Below are 22,903 nucleotides of genomic sequence, written 5' to 3' on the forward strand. Positions count from 1 at the left end.
TGGGTGCAGCAACTGCACCAGAGATTTATTTTATTTCTATTAAAATGTTGCAAAAAAAGTTTTTAGTTCCAGTATCTATGATTTTTAAATCTGTTTTGAATTACTGTAGCAATGTTGCACAAGCTGTTGTATGACCGATTGAGAGAATGAAGAAAAAATAGTTTCAAATTTAGAGTGTAACCGTAAGAGCCTGCCTCAGACTCAGGCTTTTCATAACTGACAATTTAAAGCCAAAAATACTCTTTCATTTTTCTGTTGCAATAACCTTGGAAGAAGAAGAAGAAAAAAGCTAGCACTTAAATGTAAAATAAACCTCCTTGAAACTTTGTTTTCTAAATGAAGCTTTTCCCATGTGGTAATCATACATCATGTACTGTTATGTTATTGATGAAACCTAACACACTGTGTGACTGCTTCAGTTTAGCAAGGAAAATGAGAATTAAAAAAATACAGACGGGAAAACACAGTAGGAGAACTTTTGAGAACTTCCTCCACTATGTTTTCCCTTTCTTTCAAACTTTATTTGTAGCAGGTTCTACCATCTCTAGCAGCAGGTTTCCATGATCCTAGTCTGTGGCTGTGCTACTCTAAATACGTTCTGTGCTCTCTAGTTGAACTTGAAAGTCTGTCGTGTCCAGCATGTGCAGTGTTTGCAGAAGTTGGTGTAGAGGGCTATGGCTTCAACCATATCAACATGGGAGCAGGAGCGTGTGAAAGAAGTGTTAACAGGACAGGCAGAACCTTTTGTCTGCTGTAGTGAGGAGAGCAAGTTGTGTGTGTACTAGAAGAGTGAAGCGTGCTGCTAATTTGCCATTATTTTGTGATAACTTTCAATAAATAGAAGAGTTGTTTCTTTGGTTTTTTTTCTCATTGTTTTCAGGTGGTTCAAAATAAAAATATCACCAAAACCCAGAAGGTGCGCTTTTTTACTGCGGAAGTGTTGATTCACATTGCTTCACTTTACCGGTGGAATGGGATTACTGATGTCAGCCCTGGGGATTTAAAGGTCTGGTAACGTATTTCTTTATAACTCCTAGTCCTTGTCCTCCCTTCTTCCCCCCTGCCTTGCAGCCCTCAGGTTTTGAAATAGCTGCCGGTTACTCTAACCTTGATGAGCTCAAGAAGAGGGATCTGCTGAGGCTACTTAAAAAGAAATCCTCACTTTCTGCTGCTTCTCACTGCTTGAGGAGGAGGGTTTGTTTCCCCTCCCTGATTGCCAGAACTACAGTGCAGATCTGTTAACCAGGGAGAAATGGGTCTTTTGGGTGTGAGTACTGTATTCCATTTCCTGGACACATTTGTGTGTCTATAGGAGAATATATCAGGAGCAATGTTCTTGCCTCATTCCCATCCTACGCACTGATCTGATGTGAGAGCTAAACTCCCAAGATGGTTGCCAGGCTTTTCAGCTTACATTGTTTGAGAGGTTGGCAGGGTTTCTGAGGGTTGAGCTGTTATTGATTCTACTGGTCCATGAAATCACATTCCTAAAGTCATAGATGAGGCAAGGATCAGGGCCGCAGTTGGTGGGTGTGTGTTAGTACTGCAGATGTTTTGTCATCTTCTCCTCATAAATAGTTTACAATTTTGCTTTTTTTCCTTAATCACATAATCTCTTTTTCACCCCCTTTCACTGTGGGAATACCTAAGGCATGGCTGTGAGCCCAGTGCAAAGCAGTAGAAAGACTTTTATGCTTCCACTGGGTTTTGGTTGTAGACTTTTCACCTTTGTGTTGATTACTACTTGATCTTTAGGAGCCCAACCATTCTTCTTCAAAACTTGTAGCACTGAACAACTGCCGCCTTATACTTTCTCTACTGAATGTTTATGCCTATGCCATTCCAATCCTGATATACTGTAAACACTTTTTGGAGGAGATCTGTTTCTAGTAGGTGTCTGCTTGGAGCTATGCAAATCTATGATCCTATTCGTAAACATGCATTTCAGTTTTGGGTAATTTTAAATTTTTGCAATTCCATGCAGTCCTTGTGAGTCATATGGTTTGTGATTTCCCAACTGCAATTTCCAAGAGACTTCTCATTCGTAGGGATCTTGAGTTGTGCTGGATGTAAAAGATTAATGGAATCTGGGTTCACTTTTTTTTTTCTTTTTGCTTGACATGGATATTTGGTCACTTCTTCCATTTTTGTATGGTGACTGTAATGGCATGGATGCCCCACCTTTCCCTGAAGTGTTGGCATATTCAGTGCATTGTTAGCTATCCATCTTTCTTGCCCTGTATTAAAGTTGTTCCATCTTCTGCCAAATTGGCCCAAAAAACATACACATGCTTGTTTCACATGCTTTATGCTAAAGGCTTCAGTGATTTTTTTGGTCTTTCTGAACTTCTTTATAGTGAACCTGGCCTCTATGGTTGAAAGTTGGTTATTTCAGATTAAATATTAGAGCCTTGACTTCAAAGTCCCAGGATAGCCTTGCCCAATTTATGTAAGTTTCATATCACTACTTTTCTTTAGCTTGATTTTTCTCTATCTTTTCCTGTCTTCTTAGCAAATGCCCTAAGGCAGTAATGTGCTGCAAATAGTACATATGTACCTAAATTTGGGAGGTTTGCTTTCCTTGAAACAAAAAGTATTGTAATATTTAATGTGTTTAATACAGAAACTGAAACTTCTCTTGTTAATCTGAACAAAAGCCAAACTATCTTTTAGCATTTCTGTAAAAGGAGCTTCATAAAATTTAGAGTGAATTTGATGTAAGATTTTTCTTCCGTCATACCAAAAATCGTATGCCTTTTTACTCCTTTTTGATTTTTATAGGTGACTCAAGGTTCTGAAGAGGTGGGAAAGAAGATGGTACGGGAACTTGTTCATAATTTCTTAATGGACCTCTGCTGCTCTCTGAAACATGGCATAACTTTCTATGATCCAAGTCTTGGAACTTCTGGCAAGTAGGTCACCAGACAGCTGAGATTATATGTGAACTTTGTACTAGGAACAAGAAGGACCTCACTGGTTATCTTGTCTGCCCTTCCAGGCCTTTGCGAGTAACTTTACTGAATTCTGCTTCCATCTCTCTCTCTCCTGTGGCAGACGAAGACATACATTGGGTTTTTTGTTGTTTTTAACGTCACAAGATCAAACTATTGGATCTCCTTATACCTCAGCGTACTAGAGTAGAGAGTGCTCTGCCCTATTCATAGGGGCTTAGGCAATGGTCATGTTTCTCTGTGTCATCTCCATGTATAACTAGGTACAAAGTCTCTTGTTGTAAGGTATGATTTTAGACCATAGATTTTTTCTGACGTGACAATAAAGCATCAAAGCTGCAGTGTTAACCAGGTGGTGGTAAAATACCTAGTCTAATTTACATTTTGTAGAACCAGACATGGTTTAGCCCAGATCTTGGCAAAATGCCAACATTGATTTCAGTAGTGCCAGAATTTGGCCTGCAACACCTAATCTGGAAGCACCTATTTGCCCTACTGTTTCCATTTGCTAGCTAGTTAAAATACATGTGCATTAAGATGATGACTGATAGAGAAAATAATTGAGACTCTTGTAATTCCATAGAGGGGTTCTCATAGGGTGAGTCTATGCTTCCATCACATTAGCTGGGCAAAGAAGGTACTAGATTGTAGAAGCAGGTACTAATACTGAGTGGTGCTAGAGCAGGTTGTTTCTTGCTTTGAGCAAAATTTTAACTGGTATTTGTCTGGTATCTGCGGTATTCTCATTTTGTTTAGGGACATACAGAAGAAAACTTAAAAAAAAAAAAAAAGGGGGACTAAAAGACCACAGAAAATACTTCCAAGTTTAATATTAAGTTTTAATTCTACATTTTTAGCTTTGTGAAGTTTGGTTAGAATATTTCTGAAACATTGTGGTTTTAATTAAAAGTAATTACTATTTGTCATGCAGAAAACTTGGAGGTAAATTCACTTCTTACTTTTCTGAGTATAAACTCAGAAATTATGCCAGCAGGGTGAGAAGCCTTGCCTTGAATTTACCCCAGCAACAGTTAGAGGAGTTGCAGAGTTAGCAATGCATGTAAAGTATCGAAATAAGGATTTCTTTTTTTAAAGTATTTTTTTGTCTTCAATAGGGGAGGAAATGTGGTGCTTCTGCGCTTTCTGCTTGGTTTAAAAACCGCAACAGAAGATGAAATGGTTGCTGATCTCATGGTGAATATTCTTAAAGTATGCCCAGATTTATTGAATAGATACTTTAAGGAGACCCGGTATTCCTTTGTTCCTAGACTGAAGTCTGCTTGGATGGACAATATGAAGTTACTCAAAAAGGTGAGAGTATGAATGACGCACACCACCTCTCCACAGAAATATGCAATCGCAACACTCTTTTTTTCCTCCAAAAATTGAAGTAGTTTTTGTTAAACGGTAATGCAGAATTACACAAAATTGTAATAGGAAAGATGGTGAAGTCAAACATTCCTGACCTACAGAAAAGTTACCAAGCCAAGGAACTTGGTGGTAGATTGGTAAACCTGCCTTTGATTGCTTTTATTACGGATAGATACTATAATGCCATTCCTGTGTAAAATTTGTTACAATTTGGGTACTGTGCAGTATAGAGCCCGGCCAGCCTGTGGTGTGGCCATGTTAGGTATAAACTAACTCTGAATTAATTAATTTAGCCGAGGTCTTCCTAGTGACAAGGAACAAGATTTCATTGATTTCAGAGGAACTAAGCTGAGGATCAGGGAGTTGGTTTTTTGGTTTTTGTTTCAGAAGCAGCTGTTCTGTATCAGAGGAAAGTCACATGTCTGAAGATGTATTGTGTTCACAGCTGTAAATTCACAGTGCTTTAGAGTTTATTAAAGTCACTGGAAAGCAGACAGGCACAATATTTCATAAATAATGATTTTGAAAACAAACCACTCCAGCAGTGGGGAAGTTAGGTGACTGAGGTTTGAGTGAGCTAAACAGGAAGGACTAATGGTTCTGAAATAACACCATCAATTACTGTAGGTATGTTAGGAAAGAAGCAGCAGGATGCTGTTAAATGTCGAAGATGGTAAATGGAGGGAGGAACATGGCATCCTGTTTTCTATGGGTGCTGAGGAAAATGAGCCATGGCTCAGAGCCACAGCTGCTTTAAAAAGTGTAGACATAGAGTGAGTTGGAAGGTCACTTGCTAAAAAGCCGTGCTCGGAGCAGGAGGCTGTATAAACATTTAACTAAACTAGGAAAGAAGGAATTGGCATAAGAAGCAGTGGGAAACATCATGTTGATGATATGTTTTTTGAGATGCAGCAACATCGAAGCTCAGCTAGAAGAACCTTTTGTCCTTTCTGAGTGTTTCTCTGCCTCTTTGTTTAGCTTAAAATGGGCAAGTAGGATATGTAGTCTGTTTGTTGAAAAGGGGTGGCCTTTAGCAGGGATGTAGGTCGCATAAAGATGTTCCATTTAGTTGAATAGGAGTCTGGGGGATGCTCTGTAGCATTTCTGCATAAAAATTGACATTTACATTGCTGTCATTACTTTTGACAAGTCAAAACCCTTCTGTGAAATGCTCCCCAGAAGAAGCTGTTATCTCCAGGGCTATATCAATGTTGATTAAATTGTTATTTTTATTTCAGATCTATGAGGCTCAACCAGAGATCTCCAATTCTTTTAAGACTTCAGAGTTTATTCCTCTTCCCAGGTTGCTTTCTATGGTGATGATAACGACAGTCCCTGCAGTGTGCAATAAAATAATGTTCACCCAAGGACTAAATGTAAGAGCAGTCTATAGTATTTCAGTGGATTTTTCTGTCCCAGTTAATACTGTTTGATTTAAGTAAGCGATCATCCAAGAAGTTTCTTAAGTTGGTTAATTACATACGTTTTATATTGTCTGTCCCAGCATAAATCTGGCTTGGGGAAGCACTGGAAAATCACTTAAACCCCATTGATACTGCTTCCAAGAGCCATTCACAAGCACCAGTTCTGCCAGTGCTCGCTAGTGGTTTAGGCTGGGAATCTGAAAACTTACAGATTCTTTCCTGTAAGCCAAGGTTTAGGAAATAATTAATTTGTTAACAAATTTTAACATATATTCAGAGTACAGAGTATGTGCAAAGCATAAGAGGAAGCACTGAAATGTCATTAATTCAACTTCCTTCTTTTAGTTACCCAGCACAGTAGTGAAGCACAGCATACTGTCACTTGTATCGATGGTTCTGAGAAGAGCCTTGAAGAATATTGAGTACTGTTTGAATGAAGAAACTTGGCAAAAGTCAGAAATCTACACACTGTCAATGATGCAGGAATTCGTACAGCTGTACAGAGAAGCCATCAGCAAGGTACAAAGTAAAAAGAAAATTGGGGTCTAACATGAGTCATTTTGCAGTAGATAACTACTCCTCTGCACTTTCTCCCCAAGTGGTTGTGGCCTGGGAGCCAGGAGATAGTATCTTTGGGCAGGAGGAGAGGAAGGCTGTGGGTTAAAAGGTGTTAATAGCTGGTGTGGTAGTAGACTATGTTTTCTAACACAGCTGGCTGATGGAAATGCAAATAAAATTTTGTTGTGAGACAAATTTGTAACATTGACAGCTATTGTGCTGCAAATGAATTCCAAGAGCAGGCTCGAAGCAAATTCTCCTCCTGATTCAAGTAAATTGTAGCCAGCAGGGTTCACTCAGAGGTAGAAGTTACTAGACAAGGTAGCACTTGAGTTGAAAATATACCATGAAGATGAAGAACCAAACATAAATTTTTCACAGGAAACTTTTTCAATAAAATGTTCTTTCCAGTATTTATGTTCTGCAGAAGCGCAAGTACACTACTTGATTTCAGATCTTTTTCTGATTGCATACTAGGTCAGTTACAACCTTTGTGAAGAGCAGCAAATCCTCGTGTTGGTTGGTTGTGAATATTTTTATCACAATAGCTTTGTCTCATGCAGGAGAGCTATTGCAATTTACTCTTTTTGCTTTTAGCTTTTACCAGACATGAACAATATAGTGGCTGTCTGGCAGTCCCTTCTGAAGAAAGGGAGAGAACACCATGATGGCCAAGAGGAGAAAAGGGAAAGCGATATCTCCGCTGTGAAGGCAATGACTGAGACACCAGAAGTTGCTGAACAGCATGGTAGGCAAAGCAGGTGGAGTTACCCCTTCTTACATGTATGTGAGTGGGTGTTGTGAAATCCTCATCCCATGTAAGGTCATTAATTTCAGCAGAGTCCAGATGTGACTTGTGCATTTACTATTCATCTTTGCTTTGTTCAGTTCTTCGGGCAGTTTAATTCTGACCAGTGTCAGAATTGCCTAAGAACACAGTTTGACAAATAGGCTGCCATTGCTACTAGGAGGTTAAGCAGTTTGACTTTCTGCTGTCACAGAATGGTTGAGGTTGGAAGGGACCTCTGGAGGTCATCTTGTCCAACCCCCCTGCCTAAACCTGGTTGCCCAGGACCATGTCTAGACAGCTTTTGAGTATCTCCAAGGATGGAGACTCCCAACAACCTCTCTGGACAACCTATGCCAGGGCTCGGTCACACTCACAGTAAAAAAGTGTTGCCTCATGTTCAGAGGGAACCTCCTGTGTTTCACTTTGTTCCCATTGCCTCTGGTCCTGTCACTGGGCACCGCTGAAAAGAGCCTGGCTCCGTCCTCTTTGCACCCTTCCTTCAGGTATTTATATACATTGATAAGATCCCCCTGGGCCTTCTCTCCTCCAGGCTGAACAGTCCCAGCTCTCTCAGCCCTTCCTCATAGGAGAGATGCTCCAGTCTCTTCACCATCTTCGTAGCCCTTCACTGGGCTCTCTGGTATGTCCATGTCTCTCTTGTACTGAGGAGCCCAGAACTGGATACAGCACTCCAGGTGTGGCCTTGCCAGTGCTGAGTAGAGGGGAAGGATCACCTCCCTTGAACTGCTGGCAATGCTTTGCCTCATGCAGCCCAGGATACTGGTAGCCTTCTCTGTGGCAAGGGCACATTGCTGGCTCATGTTCAACCTGGTGTCCACCAGGACCCCCACGTCCTTTTCTGCCAAGCTGCTTTCCAGTTGGGTGGACCCCAGCACGTACTCGCAAATGGGGTTGTTCCTGCTCAGGTGCAGGGCTCTGCAGTTCCCCTTGTTGAACTTAACCCTCCTGTCCTTGACCTTCCTATGCTAGTAGGAGTATTTTGCAACCACACAATAAAACAGGCACGGAAACCGATATGCCTGAAAAATAATTTTTTGAGGGATTTTTGTTTGGCTAAGTTATTTTACCATGAGAACATTTATTTGAAGCAGTTACTGTGGCTACACAAGTGCTTGTGTTGCTGTAGCAAGGAGTAGAAACGTGCAAGTGTTGGAAGAGGGAGAGGGTTGGAGTGAAGGCTTCAGTTTTCTTCTCAAAACCAGTGTCCCTCCTGAAGGACTTGCTTTCATAGTCCCATTGCAGGGAACAGGAAGTGTTAGTACTCTCTGTAGCTTGGCTAGCAGCCAGCAATGTTTTACTTATAGACTGAAGATAAATCTACAGCCAGTTTCATGTCCTTCACAGGGCATATTTCACAGTGAGACTTCATGGAGCAGAGAGTTTTTCAGTGTATGTCCTTCTGTGTGTGGCTTTGGGCAGCAAAATAGTTGTCAACGCTGACACTCCAAGGTTCTTTGTTGGTAGAGTGCCTGCTGAAACCAATGGAGCGGCTAATCTTTAAAGTACTGTAGCTGTAGTTCCTCTGCATACTAGGGTGATAATACTGTATCACGTACTCTCAGCTCACCTTTTACAGCTTTATTTGCACTCTGGCCACTAGAGAATTCTTTTTTAATGGGAGTTGAGACTCAGGCAAACAAAGACAAAGTTTATGCATGGCATCCATCCAGTTCTTCATAGCTCCCTGAGGGAGACCCAGTTAACAGGAAAAAAGTAGGTGTTAAAAAAAAAATTTTGGCTGCCCTTCATGTATTTTGCTTCCTTTCATTAGTGACTGGATAACAAGTAGCTTTTATGCGTCCTCATGTTATAAACTAAAAGAATATTTAGCCGCTGAGATAGCTTTTCCTAAGAAGTAAACAGCTGCCTTAACTAGGGTTGGTGTTTCTCTCATACAGATATTTGTTGTCTTCCTCTTGCCAAGAGGTCACATTGAGAAAGTATTATTTTGAAAGAGGGAAGGGAAAGAAAGAAACCTTTAACTGAAGTAATAAATTAGTAACAAATTAGTGTACTGTCTCCTGCACTTCCCCAGTCAAACCTACCTGGCATTAGGTAAAAATAGCGTCCCCAGAAACCAGCAGCGTGACCATATCCTTGCCTTCACTTTTTTCTGTTGTTCAGCCTTAAACAGCAGTGGGACTGATTGGATTCTTATAGTGAGTGTTAAAATGTTAAGGTTGTCTTTTATATGTATGAGGACTTTCGAATCAGATTAGAAATGGCAACTGCCAATTTAAGCACTGAATAAGCTGATTTAGTTTTAAAAGTATTTACACAGGAATGCTGAGGAAGGAGACTGGGGATTCCATGGTTTTTGTTTTCTGTTTCTTCTTGTTAGTGAGGAAGATAAGTGATCGTTTCATAGGCAAGTCTATTGGAAATATAGTTAGTAATTCTCATGTTGGATAATGCAGGTGCCACACTGTGCTCTCTTGGTATGAAGGAAGGAGAAACTAATTATGTAAACACTTTGTTCAGGTTCAGATGATGCTGAGATGCTGTTTCTGAAAGCTGCACTGCTTCAGGTCATATGCCTTTATCAGAAGGTTGTGCCCCACTTGGTAGCACGGAGCAACTTTGATTTTAGCAAGCTGCTAAAAGGTATGTGATGGGTATTTCTATTGCTCTCATTGTTTTCTCTGGCTATTTACAAAGTCCACAGCAGAAGGGCATGTTTGCTCTTCTGTGTAGATAGAGAAAGAACTGTTTTCTAAAAGTAACCCATTTTAGTTTCTTCATTGTGTTGGCATTTATTGTTGCTATTTCTGCAGTGCTCTGGCACTCTGCCCTCTTAAATTCCATAGCTGCTCTGCTACGCTCAGTTTTTGTAAGTGGTAGGTTACGCTACAGTCTTCCTCATTGTGTGTCATATTCTTGCAAATGTTTGGTCTTTATGGGGTTTTAATTCTAATGTTCCTGAGGAAGACTTATGTCCAACTGTTAATGAGATTTGGGTGAGTAATTCTCGTAGACCTATGTCAACAATCCAACATAAGTTATTTCCAAACTCTTATTAGCTGCAATGATACAGAATTTTTTTTAACAGGATAGTTCACAGGAAGTTTGAGGTGGGGGAGAAGCAAGTACCAATTCACCAGTCTCCTCTGGAAAATCTCTTAACATTCAAGTATTTTTTCCATTTGCTGTGTTTTGAATTATTTTATTGTAGTTTGGCAGTGTGTAGGGAGAAGAACAGTATTCTGTATGGTATTATCTCCTGTGGAAAATCTATATGAGGAAGCACTTTAGCAATATTGTTGTATTTTTGTCTCTGATGTCATGTTCACGGAGGGTATTCCTCTTCATACAGCAGAAGTAAACAGAGACATTCTGTACCTGCTTAATGCAGCAAGGATGATGAGCGACATATTATGGGCTGTGGGCAAGATCCTCCAATACTGCTTGTAGTACAATAAATACAGCCATTTAAAATTGAGTCTGGAGGAGAGAGCAAAATGTTCTTTGGGCATCATTGCTGTCTGTGGGCCACCAGAGCTTGTAGGCCACCAAACTAGAGCAACTCTCTGTGTTTTAGGCAGGTCTGGGATGTGTAAGGATGCGAGTTATGTCAATGCCTTAATTAAAGTCTGTCAGGGGAAAAAGGGGCTTTAAACAAAACCCCTCTCTAAATCAACTGTCTCATGCATGAGGTTTTTCCTCCCTCTGTCAAAGCATATTTAATTGGTTTGTATACTTCGTGACTCACCAAATCACATACCTTGTTTATCCCATTATTTCTTGCGTTGGTCTGCTTTCTTCAAAATGGACAAAAGGCAGGACGCCTTTTTGTGAGGCAGAAATCTCTTTGATGGTATGTTCTGTTACAGTATGAAATAATAAAGTTGAACAGGCTGGAAAATAAAGTGTCATTCTCAAACAAATGTAATGAAGTGAGCCTGGATATTAATTTTGATGAAAGGTGATATGGTAGAAATTGATGGTGTAAATTAATCATGAAACTTCATTCTCTCAGGTTCCAGTGTGAGAGTTCTGTCATTCCTTCCCCTCGCCCTGATTGAAACATACACTCCAAAGGCAGCATGTTTTTCTACCTTGTAGCAATATGTTCTTTAAACAGCTGGTACAGTTTTGTTGTTTGGTCTTACAGTTGGCTAGACTTTGTAGTGAGTTTTTAAAATGTATTGTTCTCTCTCTAATGTGGACCACAAAGATACTACACAGACTACGAAAAGCACACTGACACCAAAGCCTTATACAGCTGATCTCTGTATGTAACTTAACTGCAGTTAAAGTGTGGGCAGATCAATTTTTGGACCACACTGCGAGGGTCTCTGCACAGCTTTGTGACCTGTAAGGTGAATAATTCTGAGGTTATGCCATAGCAGTTGTTGTGAGCAGGTGATAAAAGTGATGTAGGGAGACACACAAGTGTAAAGTTCCATTGCCTGTAACAAATATTGTAGTAGTTTTGTAGTAGTTAAGATTTGTTATTGACTTAAGTTCTGTATTTTGGTCTCCAGTTTATCCATCCTCTTTACTTCCTCTAGGACACAGCTTTGCAGGGTTGCTGAGACTGATAGAAGAGATTTTGTATTCCCATGCACCAGTGATGGCTTGTGCCAGGGGCAGGTGTTAGACTCTCCCTGCTGAGGGCTGGATTCCAACCTTAGGTTGGCCAAACATAATCATAGGGTGTCTGGGGATCTCATGGTATGAAAATTTGTGGATTGCCAGCTTATCTCACAGTGGTGGTTTGAAACCCTAAATGATTACCGTTCCTGAGATCTCAGGAAGATATACCAAAACAAAATTGATTGTATTGCTTTCAAACCTCAGGTATCGTCACTGAAAAGGGCCTCCGAGAGGAGGTCCCTCCTGTTCTGCAGCACCATATACTGAAAGTGGCTTTGGAACTTCCTGCAAATAAATTTGCCTGGTTCAGAGTACAGGTAAGAGACTTCAAGGCAGATTTATGTTTCTTTGGCCTGTTGTCCTCAAATCTTTACATCTGGCACTGCCTAATTTTAAACTAGTCCCAATCCAGTCGTTTTAGGAGGTGACCCTTTTGTAAAACCAGTAGGAATTATAGTCTTAGCGTTAGTGAAGAATCCCTTCTGAGCTGAAACGTTTTTCTGCAAGGACAGAAATTTTTGCCTCTTTGATAAGGGCTGGACAAGGTTCCTTCAGCTCTTCTTGTCTTTGGAGAGGGGCACGAGTGAGAATTTGTTGGTTTCCACTTGTCTGGAAAGCCTGAGATTTCAGACCAAGGAAATGAGCTGCTGAGGGGAGCCATCCCACCCATTCCAATGGAAGATTCTGACATTTGTTAAGGCTGTCCCTCCTCTCCATAATTACTGGAAACCTTCAGGGCCCCTGCCCTCTTCTTTACTGCAGGCTTGTAACATAAGAAAGCTGTAGAGAGCCTGCTTTTCATGTCTGGAGAAAGGAGTGGGCCTAGCTTTGGGGGGAAGCAGAGAGGCCCATGGGTGTTGCGACTGTGACCCTGCCTTGTAGGAGATTTTCTGTCCTCTCCAGTTGGCCATAAAGGAAGAGTGAGGAGAGTTAAGAGCAAGCAAAGGAAAACCTGACAGTGGGCAAAGAAGCTGAAGTATTTTCTTGTGGCTTTGCCCTTCTTCTAGTATAGACGGGTTTTAACAGAAAAGATAAAGGCCAAATCTGGCAATATTACAGAGGGTTATGGTTGTTAGACGTCAAATGCAAGTGAGTGTGAAAAGCAGGGGAGGTGGCTGAAGGATTGTCATTTGATGTTCAGATAGTGTTCAGCATCCGTGACTTGCATTGTTTTCCTGTTCTTTGGGGATCCGTCTTTTAAATGATTATATTTCTTATTCAGACAGTACTTGTAGGAAATCTGAATTCCTGGGGATAACAGAAATAAAAGTAGAATGGATGACTGGGGAAGAAGGTGGCTTTATCTTGGACTCTTGTAGTAGTTGGTGTTTCTGTTACTCCTCTCTTCTTCCACTTTCCAAAAAACCATTGTACTCATCTTCCTGGCTCACCGAATGCAAAGTAGTATAAATGATTCCATTCATTTCTGGCCTTGGTATTTTTGGGCAAGTCTATAAAATAATATATTACATATCTGCTTCAGTGCAACATAATCCTGTACAGTGTTGCTGTACCAGGGGAATTTTAATATATTTTTCTTCTAGGATGTCTCTGAGACAGAGAAGGTATCTGGTGAAAAATCAGTATTCTATTTACTGATGAAAATGTTTGTTACAAGTAACCATTCTCATCTGAAAATTTCAACCAAAAAACTGATCATCAAGGTAAGTGTTTGATCTGAAATATCAGGATATTCACTATGTCCCGTTGGTCTGATATTTCAGTATTGTAAAATTTTTTTTTGAAGCAGATACCTTTACTGCATAGTTGTGTGGCCAACAGAGTCTTCTTTCCTGTTTTCTGTGACTGTTCTTGGAATTTGCTGTCAGATAACTACCTATTGGCTAAATATTCTATGAAAGTAAATGCTGTCAACTGAATTTGCTGCAAGAGTTGGTGAAATAGTAAGGAAAATGTCTTTAATGTTTGCCCACCCCCCTAGGTTGAATTGATTTATTACGGTATTGGAATTAATGTAGTTTGTGCCTGCAAAGGTCTTGACATTGATGAAGAAGAGATTATTTTTTATTTTTCTTTTTTATCCTCATTTATTTAATCTGTACTTCGTAATTCTAGCTTTCATAAAGCCTTAGCCAGTTTGCTCTGGCCTTGCAAAATAGTCCTGTTGTTACAGTCTGATACAAGCTCTGATGCAAGGAGTACTTTTTTCTTAAAGATTAATTAAAATCCCCTTCTGTGCATTTAAATAAGTTATCTGACTTTTCAGAAGTGCTGATCAACTACAAGTCTCATGAAGGCACCAGTGGCTGTTGTTTTCAGTATCTTTTTAAAACTGGGCATCTTTTAATTATCTAAGTAGAGGTAGAGACCTACATTAAAAACAAACCCAACCAAAAAACTGTCCCTGCCAAGAGAAAATTCAAAAAGCTGTTCTAAGCCCTGAACAGGGCTCCTTGTGCAGTGTCCCATAGTAATAGTAGCATACAAGTTTGTATACAGCTTTGTGCATTTAATTTCTGTGTTTAGCTTCAATCACAGGGTGCAATTGTAATGTTCAATCCACTAAACCAAAGTTACAGTGATTGAGTTAGGTTTTAGTTGCCCTTCATCCCTGCAAGGGATTAAAGTCAGGTTAACTTTGTCTCACAGTAATGAATATCTCAATCAAAAGCTACCCAGTACAGTTTTTCTAGTGTATGTGGATTCTTTTGCTGAGTGGAGACATGGACTGCCTGACTCATTCTTGTTTCCTCTTTTAGATTCAGTCCACTTCATTTTCTCTGAAGAGAATACAGGAGCAGTGAAGTTAGGGCAGTTATGTCAGCGGAAAGGATGCTAAGAATAGATGTTAATGAGTGTGTTTTGCTTATTTCTCCACACAGTGCCATATAATCGGAAAGCATGTTTTTGGATTTCACATTCTGTTCCTGCCTGTTTTCATGAGAGCTGCAAGTGTATTTCTATTTCGAGACTCTGCCAAAAATAGTTAATTATTTAAAAATGAATCCTTTTTTCTTTTTTTTCTTTCTTTAAATGAACTATCCTGTCAGATTTGTGTAAGCAGCAGTGTTATTTTTATAGCTGCTGGTGGTGTACACAGAGTAAATGTAGAGCAAATGAGCTGTGATAGCTTCCTTTGTATTTTATGTGTGGGGAGAAACAAAGGCACAGATTCATCCTGCATAATTACAGTCATTTAATGTAGGTGCCAGAGTTAGGAAGCTGGTCAAGATTTCTTCTCTTGCTGAGAGTGAGGGGCAGGCGGTTCTACCATCGTGCAGTTCGAATTGCATGTCATCTGGATTGTCCTTCAGACAGCCGTTCCTCCTTCTCCTCTTCTCCCTCCTCCTCCTTTGTTTCTTTTACAGACGGAGCATAGGGTCACCAAGTTCCTAATTTAGGTGCCTCAGGTAAGGGCCTGGATTTAGAGAGCATGGAAGTGGGCAAAAATTTCTAAATATGTTAATGCCTGTTACTTGATTGTGGTAAAATTGTGTCTACCTCACCACCCGCAGCAACCATGAGTATGCCTACGCTTCTCTCTGGACATTGCTGTGGTCACGGCCAACTGTTGGTTTATTTGACTGTTTACCCATCTGCCCAACTCTTTTAAGCACAAGTAGCCTGATTTAGTTTTAATTTAGCAATGTTTTTCCTTTATATTACATCAGTAGTTTTCAAAAGCCCCCCTACAGGCTGTTTTTAAGGGTATGGTGCTTTTTTTTCTTGCTGTAATGGGCTAAAGATGTACAACCCTCTTAAAACAGTATAGCCTGCTCCCCTGAAATTATAAAAATAAGATTTACTAAGGTGGAGGGAATGAATGCTCTGTGTCCAGGCAGCTTTGACCTCAGTAGGGTTTGTGCTGACTGACTACTGCCAACAGAAGGACTTGACATGGTTGGACCGAAAGTCCTGCTAGCCTTTATCCTGGCTCTTAACCTTTGGCTGTGCCTTAAGGGGACCTTCCTTGCCAGTGTGTGAGACAGAGTCATAGTAGCCCCTGTTGCAGGGGACACATCTGGTGTTTCAGGCCGCGTGATGGGACAGGGGACACACTAGCTCCATTGAAGCTGTCCAACATAAAAGGCTCTTTGCAGGCTGGGACCAGCAAGACGGATTGGTCCTGGCTGTGGCTCTCTGCTGTAGCTGGCTCTCTTCCTCTGTGTCCCTGCACTGTAGGCCTTGAGCAATGAAGCGGCAGAGAGGCTGCTGCAGTGAGCAGCACTGCAGGTAGCACAACGGCCTCTAGGTCTGGTGCGTACTGCCCCAGCATGTGCTTGGTACCTGTGTCCCGAGTGCTTGTAGGAGTCTTATATTCCAAATGCATGGGAATGAACGTTCTCAGTGAGATTGCCATGTGCTCAGTGCCTAGTCTGGTGAATAGGTGTTTGCAGCGTACTTGAATGGGGTGCACATGGGATCCATCCCATACACATGGTCAGTGTGAGGGCAAGAACCAAGTGGAGTTGTGCTGGATTTGTGCTGCAGACAGCAGGTGAGAGGAGGAGGGCTCTGAGAAGACAGGAACAGAAAGAAGTTGCTCTCAGCTGATTTTCCCAGTTGTGAGAGAGTAAGCCATGTTTTGCCTCTTATTTTGGTCATTCTTAAAGCCCTTCTTTCTCTGCCCAAGGCCTGCTTCTTGCCCTTTTCCTACAGAGCCTGTGTGTGTCTGGCAGAGCTCAACGGGTTTTATTCGTCAGCTGTAACGTAGTCATGCCTCACCTCTTACTGCTCTTGCTGAGAGAGCAGTAAGCAAACAGCTGTGATGAAGGCACTAGGCCTTGGTCCTAGGTACTCTGAGGCCAGCTGATACAGTCTTGGGAGATTTTGTTATAAAAAATGCATTCAGTTTTGCCCTCCGTTGTGCAGTTAAGAGTGGCCCTAGTCAGTGGGAATAAGGCCTCTTGAACTGAGGGGGTGAGAAGAGAATGACAGGTACTTCTTTTCATCAACCTGCTCTTCTTTTTTTCTTTCCAAAAAGAAGAAAACACAAAGTTGCTATACAAAAAGATCTGTGCTTTTTTTGGGTTTTGTATTTTAGTTTTTTTGGTTTTTTTATCCCCCTTTGGTTTCCTGGACAGGTTTTACGTGACAGCGGAGTGTTTGAGTACACGTGGAAGGAACTTTCAGTTTGGCTGGAACACTTGGATAATACAAAAGAAGACAAAAAGGAAGCAGTGATTAAATTTTTGGAAAGGGTAACAACTGTTCAAATTAGCTGGATAAACAATGCCAAGAATAGCATTAATGGAAACTAATTATTTTGTTGCTATTGTTGAGAAACCTGTCAAAGATCAGTGAATGAATTCTGAGAAAAGCAGTGTTTGTAATTCTTTATACAGAGCTGACATCTTGCTTCTCTTGGGTGGGAGGACAGTGAAATGATTTGGAGGAAAATTAAATCCAGAAAGATAAGTTGTTATTACAGCATTGTTGATATAAGGGTATAGTGTTGGGGGGGGTGGCGGTGGTGTAGCTCTTACCTCCTCTTTTCTGTATGTGGCAATACCTGCCAAAATCATCAGACCTAAGTAAATTGTAATCTTTTACAAGAAAAGTTGACATTTCCTGTTTACTTTTCAGGATGTTAAATGCCCAGTGCTTCCTTTTCATTGAAGTTTCCCCAGGGACTCAGTCTGTGGTAGCACTTTAGGTGCGAAACTGCAGTGGACATTTCTTCTTCCATCAGACCCAGTGTGCCATGTACAGCAGTAACCATAGGCAGATTCCTGCAGAAGTGTATGGAAGTTGTCCTCCTAAAACTTTCCCAGCTTCCAACCACTTTTAGCACATGGTCTTTCTTAACAAGATATGGTTCCCGTAGACTTAATAGCCTGTACACTTACGTTTCTCTCTCAACCTTTATTAACAGATCCTGTTGAAACTGGTGACAAATCCCTATCCATATACAGATAAAGCAGCAGACCTGGTTCAGGAAGCCAGTATGCTCCAAGTTAATATGTTTAAACAAGACTCTGATAACATCAGCATCCCCATCTCTCACATTGACGGTATGTGGTGATTCCCCCAACAACAGAGAATTCCAAGACTTTGTGCTAAATTTTCTAGCCCTAATCTGCAAACTGATGACTGATAACTATAGAAATCCTGCTTAAGTAAGGACCTACAGGATTCAGCCCTCCAGTTGTATTTAGTGTCAGAAGTCTGAATTGCAAAGTTACCACTTCACCTCCAAAAGTAATTTCTGATGCAGTTACGCCATTTTAACAGTATTTTAAATCTCTCTTCAGGCTCCTGCAGCAGCATTTTCTAACTAAAATGAAAACTATTACAGTTCCTCTCCCTGGGGCTGCTCATAGCTGTTCCTCCAGGAGGAAAGGGCTGGGGTGCACAGGGAACTTTCTTACTCCCAGCCACACAGCTAGAATTTTGCTGTTCCTGCTTTGTGGGACCAGTGGCAGCCCTACTGCAGACAAACTCAAAATTCTGCAGATGCGGACACTTGGACAACTTACCATGTGCTAGCTGTTCTGCAATAATAGTCCATGCAGAGGATGTTGCAGTACATAAATGTAAGATAATTGAGGTAGTTTAACACTCGGTACCAGATGGATCAGTTGCCTTGAGTTGACTGTATTACAGAGACGTGATGCCAGCCACGGAATACATGGTATCTTCTTCCTATGTTAAAGCTGTCTTTGACTCTTCATGACCAAGATTTGGTTCTCTGGCCATGTAGAGCTGAGAAGCTCTTCAAGGACTGCTCAGGATGTTCTTTTAACGGGGAAGTGGCTGCTTCCTTCGTGCTTTCCCATACACATTTCCTGTCACTGTTATGCTCTGATAGTCCTTACCTAATGCCATCATGATAGCAGTAGGTGATGCACCTATTCCCTTCCCTCTGTCAGCTGGACAGCAGTGTTGAAAGGCGAAAAGTAGTTAAGCACACAGTAAGAGACAGTGATTTTTACAGTTGCATTTACCGTTACATTGCTAGACAAATGTGTCTTTCGTCCTTTTTTCTGTTTTGGAATTCAGAAGCTGCCTTGTATTCCTGGAGTGTTGGATTCTGCCTCTGTTGTTTTCTAGTTAGTCTGAGTCCTCTGCTTACATTTTTTTCTTCACTTAATAGATGTCCTGGATATGGTCGATGTCCTGATTGAGGGCAGTGATGGCTTAGATGAAGAAATTGGGTTCACTTTAAATGAAGACGTGATTATCCAAACATTTCCATTCAGTGCTGTTGTCCCTGCTGCATTAGAAGCCAGGAATACACTGTTGCTTCAGACTGAAAATGGAACAGGTACAGACTTTTTTGTTTCTATGTATTGTCTATGCTAGTGGAGTGGAAGTGGGATCATTTTTACCCAGTGAGCTCCTTGAGACATTTTATCTTTGTTGCAAGCAGAAGGAGGTGCAGATCCATGGTGTTCCCTGCTCAAGAAAGGCATTAAAGCTTATGAGGTGCTTCTGTCCTTTTTTCCTGACCCTAAAGAAGCTTGCTCTTCGTTTCTGGAGTAGGGAAAATAGATGGAAATGCAGTCATTCTATAAACGGCCATTTGACTCTAGGGAGCTCCTACTGTGGGAAAACAAACTTGCCCAGGTTAGAAAAAGAGAGCCTACCTTTCCCCTATGAGATGCAGGGAATTGGAGGAGGAGAATGACCCCAGGCTCTGAGCACAGTATAGAGGGGCCTGAGGAGCCATGCAGAGACACTGTCCCTGCATGGACAATCTTGGCCTGGAAGCAACTGTGCTTCAATAACAGAGTGTTTTAAGCACAGAGTATGCAGATCCTGAGTGGAAGGTGGTTTCAATGGCTGTAGGCAACTCTTCTACAGAGACCAGTCAGTAGGGGAGAGAGGACTGGACTGTTGAATGGAAAATGGATGCGTTTTCCAAAGAAAACTTCTTCAGAGATGAAGCTGCAGGGGTGAATGTTGCAAAGTTCTACCACTTCCTTGAGGAAAGGATTTGGTGGAGTGAGGAGACACAGGGGCAGCAGTTGGCCTCAGAGCAGGATTTACCAACCCCACAGCACCTCACTAAGTTCTATGTATATTTGGCTGTTGAGTAGCACCTGGGGTGAGACTGGAAGTCCCAGTTCTGAAAGAAAATCCTCCATATTTAACCAGTGTGTGTTAACCTGGATGTGTTCCCCCCAGTACAAATCAGTTCTCCTCTTAGGTGGTGCTTGGCTGGGGTCCTTGTCCATCAAAATACAGACCAGTTTAGCACAACACAGTAAAGGTGGAGTTAGTTTTATGCTTGTCTGGAAGGAAACAGGCCAACCTGAGCATGTATCTTAAAGTGGGGTGGTTAGTTACTTCAACAAGGACTACTGTATGTAGGGTTTTCCAGATACCTCAGTGGGTCAGGAACACTTGTCTAGCTTATCACAAACACCTTTTCATCCTATTCAGTACTTTTCTAAATGATGCTATATGGCCTGTAGCCCAGGCCTTAAGGAAAGAGGGTTGCCCTAGTGTCTGTGCTCATACAGGTTACTTCTGTCACCAGAAGTTTCATTTTTTGTTTTGGTTTTCTAGGAGCACACATCGTAGAGTATCTTGTTGCTGTTTTCACTGACCTCCTGCACTCTCAGAGAGAACCCCTTGCCCTCTGCTTGATGTTCCAGCTCTATGATAAAGATCTGCAATCCCTGAAAGTTTCTAAGTATCCTCAGCTCTACCGATTTAACCAGTACTATAAACTCTGGATACCGCAGCAATCTCAGGAACCTGTGGTATGGAATACCTGAAGTCACTTGAATGCTTGAGCCACTATTACTATAAAACTTCACAGTGTATAAAGGTTACATTTCCATCAGAAAGTGCATTTACATTAAACTAATTCTGTATTGCTTCTTGATCACATTGGGACACAAATTTGCTCAACAGCTTTTCTCTAACGACACAAGAGGTCTTTGTTGTGGTTGGGAAGTGAAGCCAGGGCTCAAGGGTTGTACGCAATCACCCAGACTACAGCTCCTCATCGGGCACAGTGTAGCATAATGTGTGACGTGGCTCGAGGAGCCAGTTTACAGTGGTTGGAGTTCACCCAGGTATGGGTTGGGAATGCACAGACCAGCTGTGCTAGGCGTTGACGTGTTTTTCTATTAGCCCAGCAGTGGCCATGTGCAGATTCCCCATGGGACACCTTTGACTAGCTCTGTGACAGCAGAGCACACATGGGCTCCTGGAACTTCAGTCCTGGTTTCAGCACAGAACTAATTTAAAAACAGAAATAACTGAAGAAACTTCTGATTCATGCTCATCTTTGTTCTTCTCTTATGTTTTTTCTATATTAAACAGTTTAAAAAACGCAAAGAGGTGTGCAGAGAACCTGCTGTGGCCCTGGATTCTGCATTTACCACTTTGCTAAAGAAAGCCTATGAGAGAGGAAGCAGTACCTTACTGGAAGACGATATCCAGACAAAATTGAGAGACTTGGCTTCCCAGCTCCCTCCTGAACAGCTTTTATTAGGAGTAAAGCATGTGTTGCTATACCTGAAATCCACAGTAGAGAACTTTGGCAGTGTAAGAGCAATATTGTGATGATATTGTGGGTTTGTTTGTTTTATTTTAATGCAGAAAGTACAAATGACTTGGCTGTTAAAACTTAAGGATCCAGTTGTGCAGCTTTTTCACGTACTCAGCTCTCACTGAGGCTATAAAGCACCAGACAAACCTGAACCTAATTTGTAAACAAATGTCTGTCCTAATTGTTGAGCAGTCTTGGATTTACTTTGCATGGGTTACCTTACTGTTCTGTGCATAGTGCAAATAAACTCCAGATTTTAATCCAGCTCCTGGGTCTCCATAAGAAGCCTTTCCAGAGAGTGAAATTCACTGGCCTATGTTACACCAAAAGTGGCAGTAGAGATGAAAATCTCTAAATATTTATTTGGCGCCCTGAGACTTTTCTTAGAATCAGGTTTTCTACAGAGCAGAGTGATTCCTTCCCCTAGAAAAGGTTTTAATCTAGGAAGTTCTTAGTTAATTTCTGTTCGTGTTGGATAATTATCCTGCTCCCATCCTTCTCTTTTCTCAACTTCCAAGGTGTCTGTATTTTCACAGCTTAGTAAAACTTTTGGTCCTCACCTTGTTGACCTCTATGTGGACCTGCTGAGCCGCTGCTTGTGCCGGGGAAATCGGATAGAGTTGGATAATCAGCAGAAACGAGAAGAGCATCAGACTGAATCAGATCTCTTTATGGATGAGGAATCTCTGATTACAGAGGAGTCTTCAGATGACAAGGTACCAAATCCCTTGATACACAGGCCAGAAGCTCACCTGTTAGTAAACTTTGATTTGATTTATTCTCTAGGGAAATAGTCATAAGTTTTGCTGAACCATTAGTTAAAGCAAATGGTCTTAAACATGAACAATTTTTGAGCACAAATTATGTTGATATATTTTCACGGATCACCAAAACATGAAACTGGCTAAATGTGACAGAGAACAGGGGATCTAGCAGGGATCAAGCTTTGTGAGTGCTGTGACTTGATAATAGTCATGAGGATTTCTGGGATTTCAGTTAGGATTAAAGTGTGTCTGTCACACGCTTGCTGTATAAGGTCTTGAATAGGATTTTACTGCTTTGTAGAAGCATTACTATAGCTTTTGCCAGGTCCTCAGAAGGGCAGGGAGTGAACTGGATTTCATACACTGTGTATTTCACAGAGTTGTATTGAATGGAAACAGGTTGATGCAGAGAGATGCTGTTAAGGTCCAGGAGGAGGACTTAAGAACTTTGAGCATGTGGTCCAGCAGTTACAAAACTACTATCTGGAGATTTGACTAAGCTGTCTCCAGTCATCCAGTGATCCCCAGTCTCACCCCTGACCTGGAATACGGTCAGGAGAGGTCCTGACAGAGGTCACTTGCCTTTGCAGAAGAAATTCTATTCCCTAAGGCCCATGTAAAGCCTGGTTATGAAAATTATGTACTTGGAGGAGTGAATTTTTGCCCCACTTTCATCTGTTCTGTGGATTTGTGGAGATTAGAATGGAATTGTATTTACAGACCCCAGAATATATGGTTTTGCCCTGGAAATGTGCTTAGACATGTGGAGAATGTTCAGTGGAGGCGTGCCTTCCACATCATAAATGTTGGAAGAATGGTATTTATGTGCTTGTAATTCATTAATATTTTTATCCTCTGACCAGTTAATAGACAATTTCATGTTCAGTAATTGTAATTAACAAGCTCTGGAAAATAGGCAGATGAATGGTTTTATTTTTTTTCCCCGAAATATAATTATC

At 41.2% G+C, this 22,903-nt stretch overlaps 1 protein-coding gene across 1 annotated transcript in view; it reads left to right on the forward strand.

Moving 5' to 3' along the window:
* Positions 1-22,903, forward strand: part of URB1 (URB1 ribosome biogenesis homolog) — a 56,708-nt gene that overhangs the window by 9,220 nt on the left and 24,585 nt on the right. The window contains 15 exon segments of the mRNA XM_050896027.1: positions 881-1,006; positions 2,782-2,912; positions 4,067-4,262; positions 5,561-5,698; positions 6,092-6,265; positions 6,902-7,052; positions 9,597-9,719; positions 11,916-12,028; positions 13,256-13,375; positions 16,757-16,873; positions 17,548-17,686; positions 18,769-18,939; positions 20,187-20,383; positions 20,952-21,176; positions 21,717-21,896. Of these exon segments, the coding sequence (XP_050751984.1) occupies positions 881-1,006; positions 2,782-2,912; positions 4,067-4,262; positions 5,561-5,698; positions 6,092-6,265; positions 6,902-7,052; positions 9,597-9,719; positions 11,916-12,028; positions 13,256-13,375; positions 16,757-16,873; positions 17,548-17,686; positions 18,769-18,939; positions 20,187-20,383; positions 20,952-21,176; positions 21,717-21,896 (2,301 nt within the window).

Source organism: Gymnogyps californianus, chromosome 1, assembly GCF_018139145.2.
Source record: "Gymnogyps californianus isolate 813 chromosome 1, ASM1813914v2, whole genome shotgun sequence".
In the NCBI taxonomy this organism is placed as follows: Eukaryota; Metazoa; Chordata; class Aves; order Accipitriformes; family Cathartidae; genus Gymnogyps; species Gymnogyps californianus.